Raw genomic sequence first — 18924 nt, 5'->3', positions numbered from 1 at the left:
CCACTCCATTTAAAACATTTCCTTTCTACAGTATTCCCTACCTCAGTGAATTAAATCCCAGTGTTTGAGTTGCTCAGGCCAAAATTCTTGGAATAGGCCTCAACTCATCTCTTTCTCTCAACCCCAACAACTGATTCAGAATCGGACATGTGCAAGCATCCACCACATCATATTGCTTTCACAAGCTGCAGATCCTCACAGGAATCAGGGCAGTGACCCCTTACTGCTCAGCCTGTTTCCACCCTTGCCTCCCTAAGGCCACAGTGATGCTCAGGCTGTCCCCTTTCATCTCACTTCAGATAAGTACTAAATCCTTATAATGCTCAACAAAGCTTTATATGATCCATCCTCCAAATCCTCCTCTGACTCATTTTCTATTTTCCTCCTCACTCGTTGCACTTTCACTTCAGAGCCTGTGCATTTGCTGTTCCCTCTGCCCAGAAGGCTCCTTCTCCAGGCATCCAAATGGCTTACTCTGTCATCTCTTTCAGATCTTTGCTCAAATACCAGCTCGGTGCCATCTGACCGCCATATTTAAAAGTGCATCCCTCATCTCCTGACACTGTTTCCTTCCCTGCTTTGTTCTTGGGCAGAGCCCTGACAACTACCACACATTCTGGAACTTGTTCTTATTTATTTGATTGTTGTCTCTCCAGCTTGCTTTGAGTGGAAGGCAAGGTCCTTCAGGGCACAGATTTCACCTGTTTTGATCATAACTTTATCCTCAGAGCTCTGTCTCCACTGTTAAAGTAATCATAGTTGGTGCCCAATAATATTTGTTGAACAGATAAGACTCTCCATCTCTTGGTTCTGTTCAGTGGTGGAATCATTTTCACCATGTTCCCTTTTCAGGGTAGAAGTATTGCAGTTAGCACCTCAAGGCTTATTTCTGTCAAAGAAACACCCTGGGAAAAGTAGACCGCTCCTTCCTGATAACTCCATTCAGAGCTAAGGATGGTTCTTCTTGGCCTATCCCAGAACCAGTTGTTACAGCCAGTTGACAGAAAACCTTCACAGGCCTGGCCTGAATCACATACCCAGACCTCACCCTGGAACAAGGGGAACCTGTATTTTTATGCCTTCAGTGATGATTATGCATGTATGTCCACTTGAGAAAACAGAATAATATTAAGTGGTACAACATTTTGCACCTGAGTTTTTGCTTTTCTAAATACAATGTTTATCCATGTAAGTTGAGCTAAAATCAATTACCTAAATTTATGGAAACCAATTAAGTGTGTCCTCAGGAAATGAAAAGGTATATGAGTAAAACACACACACAAAGAATATGAATAAGAATATTTCAGAGGTTTTTGATAAAATGAATATTCCTGCTTCAAATACATAATTTGGAAGTCCTAGAATTTTTGTATATATAATTTAATTAGATAATTATCCACTCTACGTTATGACTTAGGAAATATATCCATACAAAGGTTCCCAAATTTTGTATGTGATCTGTCTTTTCAATTTTTGCCATTTTTGTGGGCCTCTTCTAATATGCACCTAACAACTTTTCTTAAAAATTAACATACAATTTTTGCTTTCATAAACTTAAAAATAAAGCAGAAACTAACTTTCAGAGTATGGAAACTAGTGTCATTGCCATAAACAGCTACTAACAAAATAATAAGTTAAATAGTAATAATAATAATAAATACAATGAAAAAATAAGTTACTCTCTATTCTTAATACTAGGATCATGTGCTTCCCTGATCAGGCCTCTAAACCTGCTTCCTCTTTGTTTATGATGTTAGTAGTGAAAGGAGGTTAAAGACCTAGTATCCTCAAATCCAACTTTCTCTTCAAGCTAATGGGAAAAGTAAAGGGAATTTCTCTCTAGATGACTTAATGTTATTTGTTTAATTGGTTTTATTCTTAAAGGTTATTTAATTTGAGAGAGAGAACACACAGACGCACACAAGTGCATGTGCAAAGGGGCGGGGGGGAGCGGGGGTGGGGAGGAGAGAATCCCAGGCTGGCTCCATGATGTCGGTGTGGAGCCCAGCACTGGGCTCAGTCCCGCAAACCATGAGATCATGACCTAAGCCAAAATCAAGAGTTGGATGCTTAACTGACTGAACCACCCAGGCGCCCCTATTTGTTGAATTTTCTATGTATCACATCCCAGATATGTATGTAAACGACTCATGTCTGTGTATGATGTACCACAGATCAGATATAGCTATAGAATACATTGTTCACTAATGCGTGTTCCTCAGATTTCCAGTCAGAATTTCAGCGAGTACAGAATCAAGTAATTCCTTTGGCCAAATGTGTAAATCTTACAAATTTTACTTTGTAAGAACTTTGGCACTTTTTTGGAAATCTTCCACTTGCCTACACATTCTCTAGAAAAGTTTAAATGTTTTTCTTACAGTTTACAAATTGTAATATTTTTATTATCCAAAGAAGAAAATATTTTGACCGAGGAAATTTCCAGTCATGTAAAAGAAAGAAAGATATTCTTCCCTGGCATTCCAGGTTGGACCCCAAGAAAAGTCTTTCCTGAGTTGCAGATGAGTTAAGAAGTAGATGTTTTTGTTGTATTGTTAAAAATTGAGTCACGTTCCTATTATAAGTCATTTGTTTATTTGCAATAATTCTAACGGTTCCAAAGAAAATATATCTCATTACTTGGGAGCAAATACCTTTTGGTGATCTGATTCCTGCACAATGTTACGTGCTTAAGCAGTTTGATGTCAGGTGCTGAAGTTCAACTCAACTCCAACTGCAGAGTATAGTGTCTAGCTCTCGGTAAGAACAACCACTTGTCATTAATTCACCTCACTATCATCAAGGAGCCAAAAACAAATTAAGAAATCTACTTAATCTTGCATAATTAATCACAGAAAACATATGTTCTTAACATTCCATATTTGTTCAAAATATGGAATACCAGTTTTACAGTCACCACTATGGACATATCACCTTTGAAAATTCTGGACAGTATTGTAATTAATATTAAGTATTTATTAATAATTATTATTAATTAATATGTATTATAGGAAAATACTGTATACAATTATATTAAAATTATTATATAAAGTTAATAATAATTAATAAATATTAATATTCTTAATTTTAAATTTTAACAACCTCTACTTTTTATTATATAAAATATTTTAATTTTTGAAAATTTGGGAAAAAAGAAAATTGTAGAGAAGAAAATAAAAACCACCCATAATCTTATTACTCAGAAATACCATCATTAATATTGTGGGGCTTAAGTTCTTTTCAGACTTAAGTTCTATAGAATGTTTGTTTTATACAGTAGAAGTATGCTATATATTTAGTTACCTGTATGTCATAGCAATTTCCCATGTCATTAATAGTTTTCATAAGTATGTTAGTGTATGTATAATATTCCATGGTGATAATATGCCACAATTTAGCCCCTCTCCTATTGGTAGACATGCCTTATATTCCTTGTTTCATCCGGTAGCAATGTTATAGTAATCTCTTGCTTGCAGACAAGAAGATGCGGACGATGTGAAATCTATAAACCTGATATTGAGGAGTCTGTTAATCAAATACACAAAGGATATCATGATGGGTGCTTAAAGAACAATAGTAATAAAATTCTTGAACGTAATATTTTTTTTGTCACATTTGAAATTAGTGAAATAATTTTCCAGCCCGCCAATTAGTGTTGTGCTGTAAATATAGCAACCTTTCTACCAAAATTAAATTCGTTTTTACGATGTTTTAATTTTTTAAAATCTTTTGAAATGTTTATTTATTTTTGAGAGAGAGAGTGAGTGTGAGCAGGGGAGGGGCAGAAAGAAAGGGAGACACAGAATCCAAAGCAGGCTCCAGGCTCTGAGCTGTCAGCACAGAGCCCGATGTGGCACTCTAACTCATAGATGGTGAGATCGTGACCTGAGCCGAAGTCAGAAGCTTAAATGAGACACCCAGGTGCCCCTATGATTTTTTTTCTATTTTAGCATACCATCAACAGTAGAAATTGAGCTGACAGGGGAAAAATCTGTAGCATGTGAAAGTTGAGATATAATTTAGCAAAAATTTAAAAATGTAGACCACATGTCAAGTTCTAATAAATGTGGAACTCAATCAGCCTATTCTGGGTTGGGCTTCTGCATAAGATAGTATCTGGAAAGTAAAATTGGAAGTCCTAATCGATAAGTTATATTAATATGTACTGTTTTGTGTCTCCATTCCTTTACAAAAATGTACTGTGGTGCATCAGAGCTATTTAGAATACTGATTAATAGCTATACCAGTCAGATTAGGCTAGTGCAGGCCACAGTCTCCAACCTCCAGATCTCAGTGGCTTAGAACTGCAAGTGTTCCTGTCTTATTCATAGTCCATGTCCACTACAAGTATGATTCTGATCTGATCCAGGTTGTGTTCACACCAGCACCCAGACTGAAGGAGCAGCCACTCTGTGGGCCATGCTAGTCTCATGGCAGAGGGAAAAGACAATGGCTAAGCAGATTCTTTGATGGCTTTTGAAGCTGCCACTTGGGAATGGCCCGTTTCACTTTTGCTTGCATTCCATTGGTTGAAAGAAGTCCTATGACACAGCCTGATGTCTATAAGATGCCAATGAGAAGGGGAAGTATCTCTTCCTACATCCCTGGGAACCACAGGCCCCATGGCCAAGCTGAATGTCGTGAGAGTGAGATAAATATAATCTTCCCATGAGAAGTAACAGGCAAAGGAATTACAAAGATTTTAAACCACCTCAAAAAAATTTAAACAATAAAACAGTCGACCCTACCAGCTAATATTAAGGATCATGAATGAGATGTTTCTAGAGGATCTAAGAATATAGCTCAGGTAGCTGAGAGATCTCTAGAGATCCCTGAATTACATTTTCATCTTCCTTCAGTATCTACACCCTTCCTCCTTCTCATCCTTCCCTCAGCATCCACAACCTCAAGCCTTTAGAGAAATAACAAGTTTAAACAGTTACATCATGTGATGACTGGGTGGCTCCGTTGGTTAAACATCCGACTTTGGCTCAGGTCATGATCTCACAGTTCATGGGTTCGAGCCCTGTATTGGGCTCTGTGCTGACAGTTCAGAGCCTGGTGCCTGCCTCAGATTCTGGGTCTTCCTCTCTCTCTGCCCCTCCCCTGCTTGCACCCTGCCTCTCTCTCAAAAATAAATAAACATTAAAAAAAATTTTTTTAACCAGTTACATTGTACAGTTTTATTCAATCAAGATGTATTAATTATCTAAATATGCCAATTAAATGTCCTTAAAATATATATAAACCACCCTAAACTAGTATTTGTTTTTTCTTAATTAAAAAAAAATTTTTTTTGACAAAAAGAGACAGCGTGGGCAGGGGAGGGGCAGAGAGAGAGAGAGAGGATGAGAGAGAATCCCAATCACCCATGCACCTCCTAGTGTTTATTTTAAAAGAGGAATGGGCACCTGGATGACTCAGTCAGTTAAGAGTCTGACTCTTGGTTTCTGCTCAGGTCATGATCTCATGGTTTCATGAGTTCAAGCCCCACATTGGCCTCCACGCTTACACCGCAGAGCCTGCTTGGGATTCTCTCTCTTCCTCCCTCTCTGCCCCTCCCCCACTCCTGCTTTCTCTGTGTCTCTCAAAATAAATGAATAAACTTTAAAAAAATAAAAGAAAAGAAGAATGTGAAGTCAGACACCTTTAGTAGCCAGACAGGTAGAAATGAGCAGGGGTGGATGGCTGGGACAGTCTTTCCTTAGGTCCATTCCTAAGGTCCATTCCTTCTGATCTGATATTACACAAGCAATTAACAATCAGAAATCCAGAACTTACAGGAAAGCTCCTGACTTTCAAATATTGGCAACTAAGCAAAATTAAAGTGCAATGGGTTAAACAAAAAAAAAAAAAAAAAAAAAAATTGCAAGCTGGATTTAGCAGATGCATTTTTAGTTTGCAGCTTTTGATTTGAAGCTTGACAGTCCTAGAGCAATTTCACTATCTTATAGGTTGTCATAGAACAATTGCTCTCTTATCTCTTCTTCCTTTACATGTGAGACACTGTGGCTTTTGTTAGGCTAGGAAGCTAGTTCAGGACATGTGCCATGTGAATGGCCACATTGCTTCCAGGCTTCTGTCTGAAGTATTAGGTAGATCTTTTCTGTGTCATGCCAGGATGACTCTTGGCACACAGGAGTAGGCAGCCTTTTTATAGAGATTGTGGAAGCAAAGCGTTCATACTTGAGGTTTGACCCTAGGAAGATAGAAAAGAAGAGCATTGAAGGCTCCATACAAGGGAACTAAATGTTGTAAGGATGGAAGCCATGAGTAGCAATGAAGATGCAGAAGGGAAGTCTGGATCATGGAATAAGCAAATCAACCTGTGCAGAATTTTCCCAGCATTTTGCTATCTCTAGTCACTCAATGATGTTTGCATGATTTTACTCATGTGTGCAAACAAACCATATGATTATTTTCCTAATAGATTTAATTTGATAGTTAAATGTATTTATCTTAAAAGCAACTATACCATTACCATAAACAGAAAATCACTATTTCTCTTGATTACAAGATAGTAGCTATAAGACTTTCTTCATAAAATGAAAACAAAGCAATTATTTGAATAGAAAAAGTTTTAAAGTTAAAGAGCACAATGAATTGCAAAGAAAAGTAAACTTATTTTAAAAAAATGCATACCTGAAGATAAGTTTTGCAATGAGCTAATCAGACTATCTGTGATTGTTATTAATAGAGTGATATTCTTTTCTTGATCACTTAGTTTAAGATGAATTATATGTAGTAAGTATTCCCTTAGGTCAGAGTTAGTTTGAATTGTGACTGTGTATTTTGGGATGCTTACCACACATCTGTGTACAGCTGAAAACATCGGAGTGATTTGTGTTTTCATAATAACCTTTGTTCTTTATCATTGTTTAGAACCTAGTTTTAATGATCTGTGTGTTGTGTGTAAAGTAGATTATTACAGATGTATCAATGTTGGCCTCATCCAGAGAATCATATCTGTGAATCAAGAAATGGATGTTAGTTCTTTTTTTTTTTTTTTTTTTTTTTTGGCTTACGTAAAAATATCTAAATATTTCCAATTAAAAATGTCATCCATCTAAAATCATCTCTAATGGTAGAAATATTGATCCTTGGGAACCACTGATAGACCCTGTGGGTAGAAGTCAGAGAACATATTAATCTCTTTGTCTGCTGTACTCAGAAGGATCCCTAACACACAATAAAGTTATTAAATTTGTGGCCGAAGGGAATTCCAGGTATAGATGTTGTTCCCCAAGGTCTGTGTTGTCAGCCAGAATTAGGTTTGTTTTTATTGCCAGCACCCATATGATGTCAGCCATCATGACTTGTTGAGGCTCCACAAATATCATTTGTTCCATCCCTCCAACTCCACTACAATCATCTTCGTGTGAACAGACCTTTAATTCTCTCTTACACTAAGTACTACCATATTCTCCCAACAGAATGCCTGCCAAGATTCTCCTTCTCCCCCCCTATTCCCACATTGATCTGTGAAACTACAAAATTGATAGTATCACTTCCCTACTTTTACTTAATCAATGCCTTCCTAATTGCCTATGGAAAAACTCCTTTCCTGGTTCTTTTGGTCTCTTAGACCCATTAGCATCTGGCTCCTGCTTGCGTCTTCAACTACATCTGGTCTATCCCTACCCTTCCCCACTACCTTGTAACCAGTCACAACTGAGCTCCCCACTGAAACTTACTATTTCCTGCCTTTGTGTCTTGGCAGGTGTTTATTCCTCTGCTGGATACCTTTCCCTCTCTCACCTCTACATGCAAAAATCGTATTTGCCTTTCAAAATCTATTCCAGATGTTGTCACCTCCTTCCTTTTTTTTTCTTAACCCTTGACACATAGATGTCTCTTGAATAAATCATTTAAGTATTCAATTAATACACCAGTGTTGTTGATGTTTTTCTTGTTTTCTTCTTCTTTGGGTTCTGTTCCTTATCACCTTAGCCTCGGTACAACTGGGCGTATTCAATTTCAAGTCTCAAGGCTGATGATCAATGGATGTTACCTGTCCTAGTTTTGTCTTTATAGACATATAGCATTTATTAGGATGGCTTGGAGAACTTTCAACCACATAGCTGGAAAATTCATTTTGAATTCTGATATGCTGCATTTGAAAAGTGTGACCAGCCAAATGTTGTCTTGCTGGTGTCACAGTGAATTATTTCACTAATACTTACTCTGAATCTTTACTCCATTCAGAATGTTCATTGCATGAATCATTCCTTAGGAATGCAAAGGGAAAGGTTTCAAACTTATTTTCTGAAAACACTGTAAAAGTGTCTCCTTAATCCTTGAGTTTTTTCTTTTTTACATGAAAACATCAGTCATATACAATATCCAATTTGATATCTACCTTTGTCAAGGCATTGGGCCAGTGAGTACATCTACCATTTCGACTTGTCTGTGTCAGAGACCTTACCAGACAATGTCTCTGCTTGCAAAGATCTTACAGATTAATAGGAAAACTGGCTATTAATAAAAACAGAACCACAACTAAGTGTACAATGTACCTTTGATGAGGATCATGAAGAAAGTGGATCAGGTAAATGAAAAGAGGCCCCACTTTTGTCTGAGAAATCAGGAAAAGCATGATACGTTTTCCTGTGAAAGTGGGCACTGAGCATATTTTGTGACATTCTTGTTTCATATTCACTTTTACATCATTAACAAACCTGTGATTAGTCATTCAGGAGCTAAATACGATCTCAGGTAGTCAGCACAATGTAATATGGGAGGCATAGACTTTGGAATTAATCAGAGCTGGTTTGAATCCACATAATACTTCTTAACAAGTTGTTGCTTTTGATTTTTAATTGTGGTAAAAATACACATAACATGAAATTTCCATCTTGCCCATTTTTTTAAAAGTAGGCTTCACGCCCTGCATGGAGTCCAATGCAGGGCTTGAAGTCACAACCCCAAGATCAAAACCTGAGCTGAGGTCAACAGTCAGATGCCTAAGGGACTGAGCCAGACAGGCACCCCTTACCCATTTTTAAATGTATAGTTCGGTAGCATTAAGATTGGTGGTTGTGTAATGGATTCTAGAATTCTTTCATCTTGCAAAACTGAAACTTTTCCCATGAGCTACCCTGGGGCCCCTCCACATGATGTCGTTCTTATCATTGGTGATAAGAGAGATGACTTCAGGGTGGTTCACAAATATATTTTTTTACATTTAATAATGCTTCATTTACTTTAGAGGGTACCATAAGAATGTAACGAGGATATTAAGCCAATGATTGTGTGAGTATTAGTGTTTGGGATGAGGCTAAGTTAGATTTTTTTTTAAGTCAAGTCCTCTTTTTAAAAATAGCAAAAGTTATGAAAGTGTACATGATTATCTGATGCTCAGGAAAAACTGATGTGATTCAGAATAAGGGTAATCAGACCCAGAACAAACCTTAATTTTGTCTTCTTTCCCCTGTTCCTGTTTCTTTTTTCTTTCTGTGTATTTAAGAAGTATTCAATTCAGGCTGAACTCATTCAACTCATCTATTTTTGCACTGATACAAGATATTTCTCAGTGTTATACTAGCAGTCATTTCTTCTATGAGGCTAGTATTGGAATAGATGATTCAATCCAAATTACTCAAGTTTCCTGTAATCTCCGGGCACACATCTTTTGGTAGAACCACTATGCTGCCTGTGTTAGATATCTGAGTTGCATCAAATGAACCTGTCCTTTTGTCGGACCGTCAGGACACAGGAAATCAGACTTTGAGAAAAGGTCCTGACAATTGTGCATTCATATCGTTTGAATTGAGACAACAGAACATGGTCATTAGTGTTTCAACCGTAAGCAACTGTCATTATATATATTTTTTGTTATCAAAGCAATACAGGTTGAACTCTCTGAACTGACCTGAAGCCGTCACTAATGCCAGATCGCAAATTGAAAAGGCAGTGTAGAATAGTGTTCAAGAGCGGACAATAAGCAAAAGAATCTGCAGGGAATACAATCTTGTTTGGTGTCATTAGTCACGTAAATGTATCTGGAGAACTCTTCCCATCTGTAGGTTCAGCCGTCTTTCACTCATGGCGTGAGTCAATGATGTTTAGAAATTTCTCTGCATAGCCAATATTTTATATAATTTTCCCATTACAGATTCAGTTAGCCAGATCACATTGTGTGGCTAAATCCACAAGTACGGCGTATTTCAGCACTGCTTTGGGCAACTGTGATGCTGTTGCCACATGGATAAAATTGTGTTTGTTTTGTGCTTGATGAGAAACTGAATTTTAATGTTCTGTCTGTGTTGCTGTTGAACCCCTTTGCCCGGCATAGTTTACTAACTGGAGTTCATGAGAGGGAACTAAGCTATGAATCCAAGGTTTTAAACCTCAGGGAATTTCACTCATTATCTAAGGGAATTCTCATTAATGTTTTCGGGTCTTGCCTTATTTTTCTCAAAAATTGATTTAAAACTTGAAAAACGAAGAGTGACGTGTATTCTCCCTGCTACATTTTTTCACATGAATAGGTATTAACTTCATGGAAATAAATATAAGTAGCCCTTATCCTTGATTGCCTCCTATTTTGCCTGTGTCATCACACAAAGCTGGCTTAAAAATCATCCATACTTCATTTTTTTTTTTTATTTTTTTTTAACGTTTATTCATTTTTTGAGACAGAGAGAGACAGAGCATGAACGGGGGAGGGTCAGAGAGAGGGAGACACAGAATCTGAAACAGGCTCCAGGCTCTGAGCTGTCAGCACGGAGCCCGACGCGGGGCTCAAACTCACGGACCGCGAGATCATGACCTGAGCCGAAGTCGGCCGCTTAACCGACTGAGCCACCCAGGCGCCCCTCCATACTTCATTTTGTGTGTCTTTACTCAGTTGGCAATTTCTCTTTGCCTCTGTCTATATGTCAAAATGGTCACACTGCCTGCCTTTCTTGGTGCATCAAGCAGCATCCCTCTCGTGGTGGGTAAAGGAATTTCTATATCTCCACCATCAATCAACATGTTTCCAGAAAAGGACCCACAGCAACAAGGGAAATATATCCTAAAAGATATGATGAATGTCATGAAATGAATTATCTCACAATTTAATTGAAGAGCCTTTTTTAAAGGACATTTAGTGGTGTGCCTGGGTGACTCAGTCTGTTAAGCGTCTGACTCTTGATTTTGGCTCAGGTCATGATCTCATGGTTCATGGGTTTAAGTCCTGCATCAGGCTCTGTGTTGAAAGGGTGGAAACTGCTTGAGATTCTCTCTCTTCACTCTCTCTGGCCCTCCCCTGCTGCACACACACACACACACACTCTCTCTCTGCCTCTCTCTCAAGATAAATAAGCATTAAAAAAATAAGAAAATAAAATAGGAACGCCTGAGTGGCTTATTCGGTTAAGCATCCGACTTCGGCCCAGGTCATGAACTCACGGTTCGTGGGTTCGAGCCTTGCATCAGGCTCTGTTCTGACAGCTCGGGGCCTGGAGCCTGTTTTGGATTCTGTGTCTCCCTCTCTCTCTACCCCTTGCCTGCTCATTCTCCCTCTCTCTCTCTCTCTCAAAAATAAACATTAAAAACAAAACAAAAAATAAATAAATAAATAAATAAAAGGATATTTAGCTACTCTTATTTTTTTCTGATTCCACCTATATGCTCTTACCAAAGAGACTTTGCTGTACTTCTGTAAGCCTCCTGTAAGTGTCATTTATATGTTCTATGTAAAATATCACTCATGTTCAAATCCGTTTTAATTTCTCATTTTGCATTTCAAGCTCCCAGTCAGCCACCAGGAAATGTTGTTTGGAATGCTACAGACACGAAAGTGTTACTTAATTGGGAACAAGTTAAAGCAATGGAGAATGAATCAGAAGTAACGGGATATAAAGTAAGATATTTGCAATGCTTTCTTTTCCTATTCCTGGCAGAACTTTCCAAGGGAAGCTAGGCTCGAATGGTTTTTCTAACTATGATAATATGGTTGCTCTAATCTAATTTTGACATAGAGATACCAACTTCTTATGAAAAGGGTATCTCCCCCCCCCCCCAAATATCTGATTTCTTAAATATAAATAAAAGGGAAGTAATTCTGGGTATTCAGGGATGTGGGATAAAATATAAATTGTTCATAATGTTAATTAATTTGTTACTTCTGACGAACCCCAATATACTACTTAAAAAGCAACTGAAAGTGTTGGCTCTAATTTGTTGGTCTGGTTTTCAAGATCAATAGAGTAGGGGCTTGCCCCATCTCTCTAACCGTACAAATGCCCAACCCAGATGAACTCTTCCACAGAAGAAGTTCACTTCCATCTTCCTTACCTCCTTGATTTTGAGGACTTGATGATTTTGGTATGTGCTAACCCCCAGTCTAAGACCCATGGAAAGAGCTATGAATTCAATTTATATTCTGGTGAGTATAGAAAGACAATGTAAATGAAGTAACATCCGGGTAATCAGTTCTGTGAAAAATGGAAGAGTAGGCAATGTAAGAAATGAGTGTATTTGTTCATGCGTTTCAGGTTTTCTATAGGACTAGCAGTCAAAACAGTGTACAAGTGCTGAACACAAATAAGACTTCAGCAGAACTTTTGTTGCCCATTAAAGAGGACTACATTATTGAAGTCAAGGCCACAACAGACGGAGGAGATGGAACCAGTAGCGAACAGATCAGGATCCCAAGAATAACCAGTAAGTTTGTCAAAGTCAACATTTACTTTATTGATAACACCAGTGTTACGAGCCTCCAAGAGTGAGTCAGTCAATGCCCTTCTGTCCGTTTTCCCCCACCATCTCCTCCATCTAAATGCTAAGAAAGTTTTGGAATAGGAGAGATGAAGGCAAGAAAACTTTCTCAGGAGTGATACAAAATATGAAGAAAGGTAATAACAGAAAGAAAAGACATCAAAAAACATTTAGCAGAACTTTATTAATTTGAATCTTTTCCTCATTATGAGAAATGCCTAAATTTGCTTTTGGACTGCCTATAAAAAACAATTAAGCATTTCTCAAGGACAATGTTAAAACCACAAACTAGTTTTAAGATCTTAGTTTGCCTCCTAGAAATTGTAGATGAATCTTATCAATTCTTCGAAAAGTGGGAAATCTAACATTGTTAAGGTCATAAACTGCTGACCAAACCAAAAGATACTTCAAAAACAAGTCTCAGTTTCTGATTTCGAAGGAGGTTCGCACTAACTTTTCTTTTCCAAATCCAAAGTAAACCTATTTTACTATAGAAATTACACTTTTAGAGTTAAGGGGAACAGACTTGCATACATATTTTATCAGTGACAGTGGTAAAAGAAATTTTATTTGTTCTTGCAATTTCCAAATCTGGAGTTTGGGGACCTCCATTTAAGTATGGTAGAAGCCATCTTGTCTCCATATCCTAATCTGTAGTTCTTAGTGACATTAAAAACCTTGTACCCTGTTTCCTTCCCTTGGGCGTGGCCTAGCCTGTAGTCTTGGAAATAAGATTAAAACCTCTCTCCTTAATCTTAGAAAACAAAATGACTGACATCATTAGGAAATAACGAGAAAGAGGGATATGGAAACTTGGAAGAATTTTATCTTTATGTGAAATCATAAAGAATGCCATATTTAGACTAAAGCAAATAATTAAACTATCCCATGAAAGCAGAAAGTGTTTATCTCAGAACTGAGTTCTGCAGCATAGGAATCTATAGGCTGCTTCAGGTTCTTGGTCTCCCTCTCTCTCTGCCCCTCCCCCACTCTCACTCTGTGTGTGTCTCTCTAAATAAATAAGTAAACAAACAATAAAAAATTTAAAAAAAGACATGCTCATATTCGTACATTACTGCAAGATGTAGAGATAACATGATAATATGGCCAGAGTGTAACTGTTAAAAGGAGTAAGTTCTATGCTTTTGCAGAAACAGCCACTATTTTCACATTTTAGGGCTGCTGAGTCAAGAGTAGCCTTTTCATCTGACATATGCTGTCTGCTGAGCTTGCATAGACTAGTGTAGACAAGGCCATCTCTGGGAAAATGGAGCATTTATTGATTGCTTTTTTTAAAGATGATGTTTTATATCATGCCTAATAATTTATCTAGAAATGAATAAAGTAGAAACCAACAGATTTTTCCAAACTCTCATCCAATGAAGCTTTCTTTAATTAAACCATTGAATTATCTCAAAAGAGTATAATTGTTTTCAAAGTGATTAAGTTGTTTTTGCAATTTCAATTAAAGTTAAATAATACTAGATGAGCACAGCCTAGATTCATTTATTTGAAAAACTTAAATACGTCAGTGCTTTCAGAGATATTCTTGGCAACTAATATAGGCAACACTGACAAATAAAATGAGGATTAATCATAACTCAGGGTTTTAGGTTGGGTTCGTGGTATGATTTGACTTTGATAGCAGAGGCATTACTTTTGCCCTGATGATTTATTTCGGTACAATCCTTATTAATGAGCTGTTTATCATCTTTGACAGATATGGACGCAAGAGGTTCGACTTCAGCCATCTCACATGTCCACGCTGTGTCCAGTTACGTACCTGTAGTATTGTTCTTCATTGTAAATGCCCTGTGGCGGTACTAACTTTTTTTTTTTAATTGTTTACTAGAAAGTTAATTGGTTACAAAAAAAAGTGTTTTCATGAAATGCAGTGATTATGCATGTTTTTTTTTCAACTCTGTATTTTTAACTTTCTATAGGTAAAATATGAATATAATAAAAAAAAAACAGTAAATCCTTTTAGAGGAATCTGAAATGCCTTAATATTTACTTGATACACCAAAGGAATTTACATATTAACTACATTAGACTTTTGATAAAGATATTCGTAAGCTATGATTTTGAGCACTGCCTTTCGATAGACTCACATGCTCTCATGTCTATACACACACATATGCCCACACATGTTTGTTGTTTGTTTGTTTGTTTAATGTGGAAAAACTCATTTAATCCAAATGTTATTTCCCCGTTATAACAGCATTGGTTGGAAGACTTGATCAGTACTATTCCGAAATGCTCATTTGAAATACTCAAGAGTGAAAATACATTTTAAAAATTACCTTGCTTGGAAGAGGGTGCATGTGACTCACAAGAATGTTGAAAAATGCTACACCAGAGGTGGAAACGGTGCTGTTTTGTTTACATCTAACAAAGTTGTGAGATTCTTGCTCTCTCTAGTTCTCAATTTTTCATCTATAAAATGTGGAAATAATGCCCAGTGTACCTGCCTGTGCCCCATAAATTATTTGTTAAGAGATACAGAAGGACATGTGAAAGTGTTTTTGCTACCCCTCATATTTTGGGTCTGTGCAAAATATTAATAGGAATTTACCTAACTATATAAAAGAAGAACCAGCCGCTTCTTTAAGTTTGCATTCCGTTATGGGTAACGCTTTCTTTTTTTGTTCACCGATATTTTAAAATTGAAATGTTCACATTTTATTATTTCTCAAATATTAAAAAAAAATATTAGAAAGTAATTGTTTCCTTCACATCTATGGACAAGCTTTCAGGTTTTATTAAAACACAGTGGAGAAAATAAGGAATGACCTGAATCTCAACTCAGATATTAAACAAAATTCACACAATTCTTCATTTCCAATTTCTGATTCCATTAAGAGGCCCTCTCTTTTTTGGATGGTGGAGATGGTTTTTTAATGAAATCCAACCGTCTATCAGAGTGAGTCTGGCAGGCTTTTTAGTTCCTGAGTTAAATTTGTAATAGAACCATGGCAATGCTGCTGACTTTGATATGTATGACTCAGTCTTTCAATATGTGGTTTTCAAAAGATTGTTGAAGACATGACTTCATAGCAATATGTAAAGAATATATGAAAATCGACAGATTGAGTGTTAGACATTGGAAAATCATTTTTTTACTTCTTTCCTACAATGTCACATTTTGCAGGAACTCGTTCTTCTTTACAGATATATCAGAATTTGACAACAGTTCAGCTATCAAAAAGAATAAAAATTAGCAAAATTCTGGTATCATCATGAAGTGTTACTTTATGTTTAAAGATTACATTTAAGATTAAAGTCATTATACACAAAGGAGAAAAATATTTATAACTTTCTTTGCAAGGTCTGTATATACTGTATATATCTAGAAAAAATCTGAATGACTTAGTAGATTTCATATGACCATTGTTATTTCCAGTCAAAAAGTGGGGAAACGCTTTCTCCAATACCTGAATTTTATGCTACATGTAATGGAGTTGTACCTTTTTATTATTTAGTAATTCCTATAATATGTTCCTACACTTTCCATTTTCAAAATGATTATTGTTTCTTGGCATTTGTAGCAATATATCTCCATGAGATATGTACTTTGTTTCATATTGAAAAGTATAAGATTTATCTTTAAATTCTGTGTGTGTATCCTATGGTTATCTGTATGTATTATTTTCTATTATTCAAATAAAATTTATAACAATCAATGGCCCCTGCATGATTAATTGTGGTATGGTCAAAAAGAATATTTTAAGGGGGGAAATAGGAGGGCACCATAATAGTTATGCTGATATTTTTTCAGCCAAAATTTAGTCTTTCCATCTTTTAAGAGGACATTTTAAAAAATTATTTTTAGACCCCACTGACTTAGTAAAATCTGCAGTTTAAGGCAAGGTGCTTTCTGGGGCACCTGGTTGGCTCAGTCAGTTAAGCTTCTGACTCTTGATTTCGGCTCAAGGTCACGATCTCAAGGTTCATGAGTTTGAGCCCCACGTTGGGCTCTGCACTGGCAGCTGAGAGCCTGCCTGGGATTCTCTCTCTCTCTCTCTCTCTCTCTCTCTCTCTCCCTCTGTCCCTCTCTTTCTCCCGCCCATTCTCTCTCTCTCTCTCTCTCTCTCTCACTCTCGCTCTCGCTCTCAAAATACATACACTTTAAAAAAAGGGGAGTTTCCATGAAAGATACTTTACATATGGAGAGAGAGGGAAGGAAGGAGTAGCAGAAAATTTACTTTACTTAATTATGGTATCTAGTTTCTAATGACTTTATTTAGTTGATGGTGGCTATAACCCACATTTTTGACAACTATTTTCTTAAGATTAATAACAACTTATCAAGTCCTTCATAGACTTTCTCACTGGCATCAGTGTTTGAGACTTTCTCAATAATCCTTGTGGTGTAATGTATTCTAAATATTTTTTTTAAATTACTAGAAAAGATTGGTTTGTAATTAGCAAAGCATTTTAAAAATTATTGCTGATGTGAGGAAAATTCATTCCAAAGAAACAATTCAGTTATTTTCTTACATGAAAACTCAAAGATATATTTAGAGGCAGGACAATCAAGTGGGGAGAGTATGTGTAGGGCTTGTGCCAGGTGTGTGTGTGCATGTACCTGTGTGTAGGGAGGTGTGACTTTATTTTTTAAGCTTATTTATTTTTTGAGAGAGTGGGGGGGGAGGGGCACAGAGAGAGGGAGGGAGAGACCCAAGCAGGCTCCACACTGTCGGCACAGAGCCCAACTTGGGGCCCAAACCCACAAACCATGAGATCATGACCTGGGTTGAAACCAAGAGTCAGACACTTGACCGACTGAGCCACCCAGACGCCATAGGAGGTGTGATTTTAAATTTACTACAGTTTTACCAGGTGCATTGGTGTACCCTTATGAAGGGAAAGAACTAGGGAATATGGAGAAACAGATTATGCCATTAAAACCAGTGCCTGTGTTCTCTCTCCTGAAGCCAGGGCTGTTTGGCATGGCAGAATCAGAAGGTCAACTTTAAATCCTATTGCCTTAGTCTGAATTACACCGTCACCAATTAGTGGCCATGTACCTTTGCTCCCAGTCAGTGGGCTCTCTAAGCCTTAGTTTCCCTATCTGCAGATTGGGGCCATGGTAGTCTTACTCTCCTAGAAATGTCAGATCTGCAGTGACTGCCACACCCTCTGTGCCGAATTTCATCTTTTGTGAATTGAGGTTATTGGTATTTCCCACTTGAAAGGATGGGAGTTCATAAATAAAATGATGTGTATGAGTGCTTAGAGCCATACTCTTACTATTATTCTCATCAGTATGTAAATATGTGACACTGGAAGACACAAGTAAAGATTTGAAGGTGGCTTTGTTTTAATATATTTAGAGCTCTCCTTTGATCTCATGAAGAATGTATGTACATGCCACCAGAAGTTCCTAGAAGAGGGGGTAAAGTGAGTCTGGCATCAGATTTTTTTTAATAGGAATATAACATTGCTAATGTCAAATAATAGATCTTCCCTGTCTTGGAGCCAGACCCTCAGTCACTTTATCACTACTAAATTGACCATCCTCGAAATCTTATTAGTTAGGTACTGATGTCAAGCCCATTATACAGATAAGGAAACCAAGGATCAACAAGATTAAGTACATCATACAATGCCATTCTAGCAAGGGCAAGTAAAATAGGATTCTAACCCAGGCGAGCTGGCTGCAAACACTGAGCTCGAAGGCATTAGATCCCTGGCAAAATCTGATGCATCCGAAGTAGAAGTTTTAGTCAACATTTATAGTACCAACTTGCAGTATAGTATGTTCTGCCTCTGTTATTGATCATAATTCGAATTGAGGAATGGAATACCTGGGAAGCTTTCCTTTGGTTATTGTCAATTTAATATTTGCTAATTCTTACGTGGAAAGCTATCTAAGATAAAACTGACCCAGCTTCAGAATTCTTCGAGTAAAAATTATAAATGCTTTTTTTTTTAAAGTTTATTTGATTTTGCAGAGAGAGAGCACAAGTGGGGTAGGGGCAGAGAGAGATGGAGAGAGAATTCCAATCAGGCTCTGCACTGTCAGTGCAGAGCCCAATGTGGGGCTCAAACCCACAAACTGTGAGATCATGACAGGTGCCAAAACCAAGAGTTGGCCATTTAACTGAATGAGTCACCCAGGCGCCCCATTCAAGTAAAAGTTATAAAAAAAAAAAAAAAAAAAAAAATTTGTGTTAAAAATATTTTCTAGGCTTTATGTTTAATCTTCATCGTACATTT

The 18924-nt window shown here is 37.1% G+C and overlaps 1 protein-coding gene across 2 annotated transcripts in view; it reads left to right on the top strand.

Moving 5' to 3' along the window:
• The window catches only part of CNTN3 (contactin 3), a 350559-nt gene extending 334174 nt beyond the window's left edge, over positions 1–16385 (top strand). For both annotated transcript variants that reach the window (XM_060631569.3, XM_060631568.3), the window contains 3 exons: positions 11733–11845; positions 12480–12648; positions 14423–16385. In XM_060631569.3, the coding sequence (XP_060487552.2) occupies positions 11733–11845; positions 12480–12648; positions 14423–14529 (389 nt within the window). In that variant the 3' untranslated portion in view covers positions 14530–16385. The remainder of the gene's footprint in view (positions 1–11732; positions 11846–12479; positions 12649–14422) is intronic.
• The last annotated feature ends 2539 nt before the right edge of the window (positions 16386–18924 follow it).

This window comes from Panthera onca, chromosome A2, assembly GCF_046562875.1.
Source record: "Panthera onca isolate mPanOnc1 chromosome A2, mPanOnc1 haplotype 2, whole genome shotgun sequence".
Classification (NCBI taxonomy): Eukaryota; Metazoa; Chordata; class Mammalia; order Carnivora; family Felidae; genus Panthera; species Panthera onca.
The sequence above is the reverse complement of the archived record's forward strand: the minus strand, read 5'-3'. Positions and strand labels throughout refer to the sequence as shown.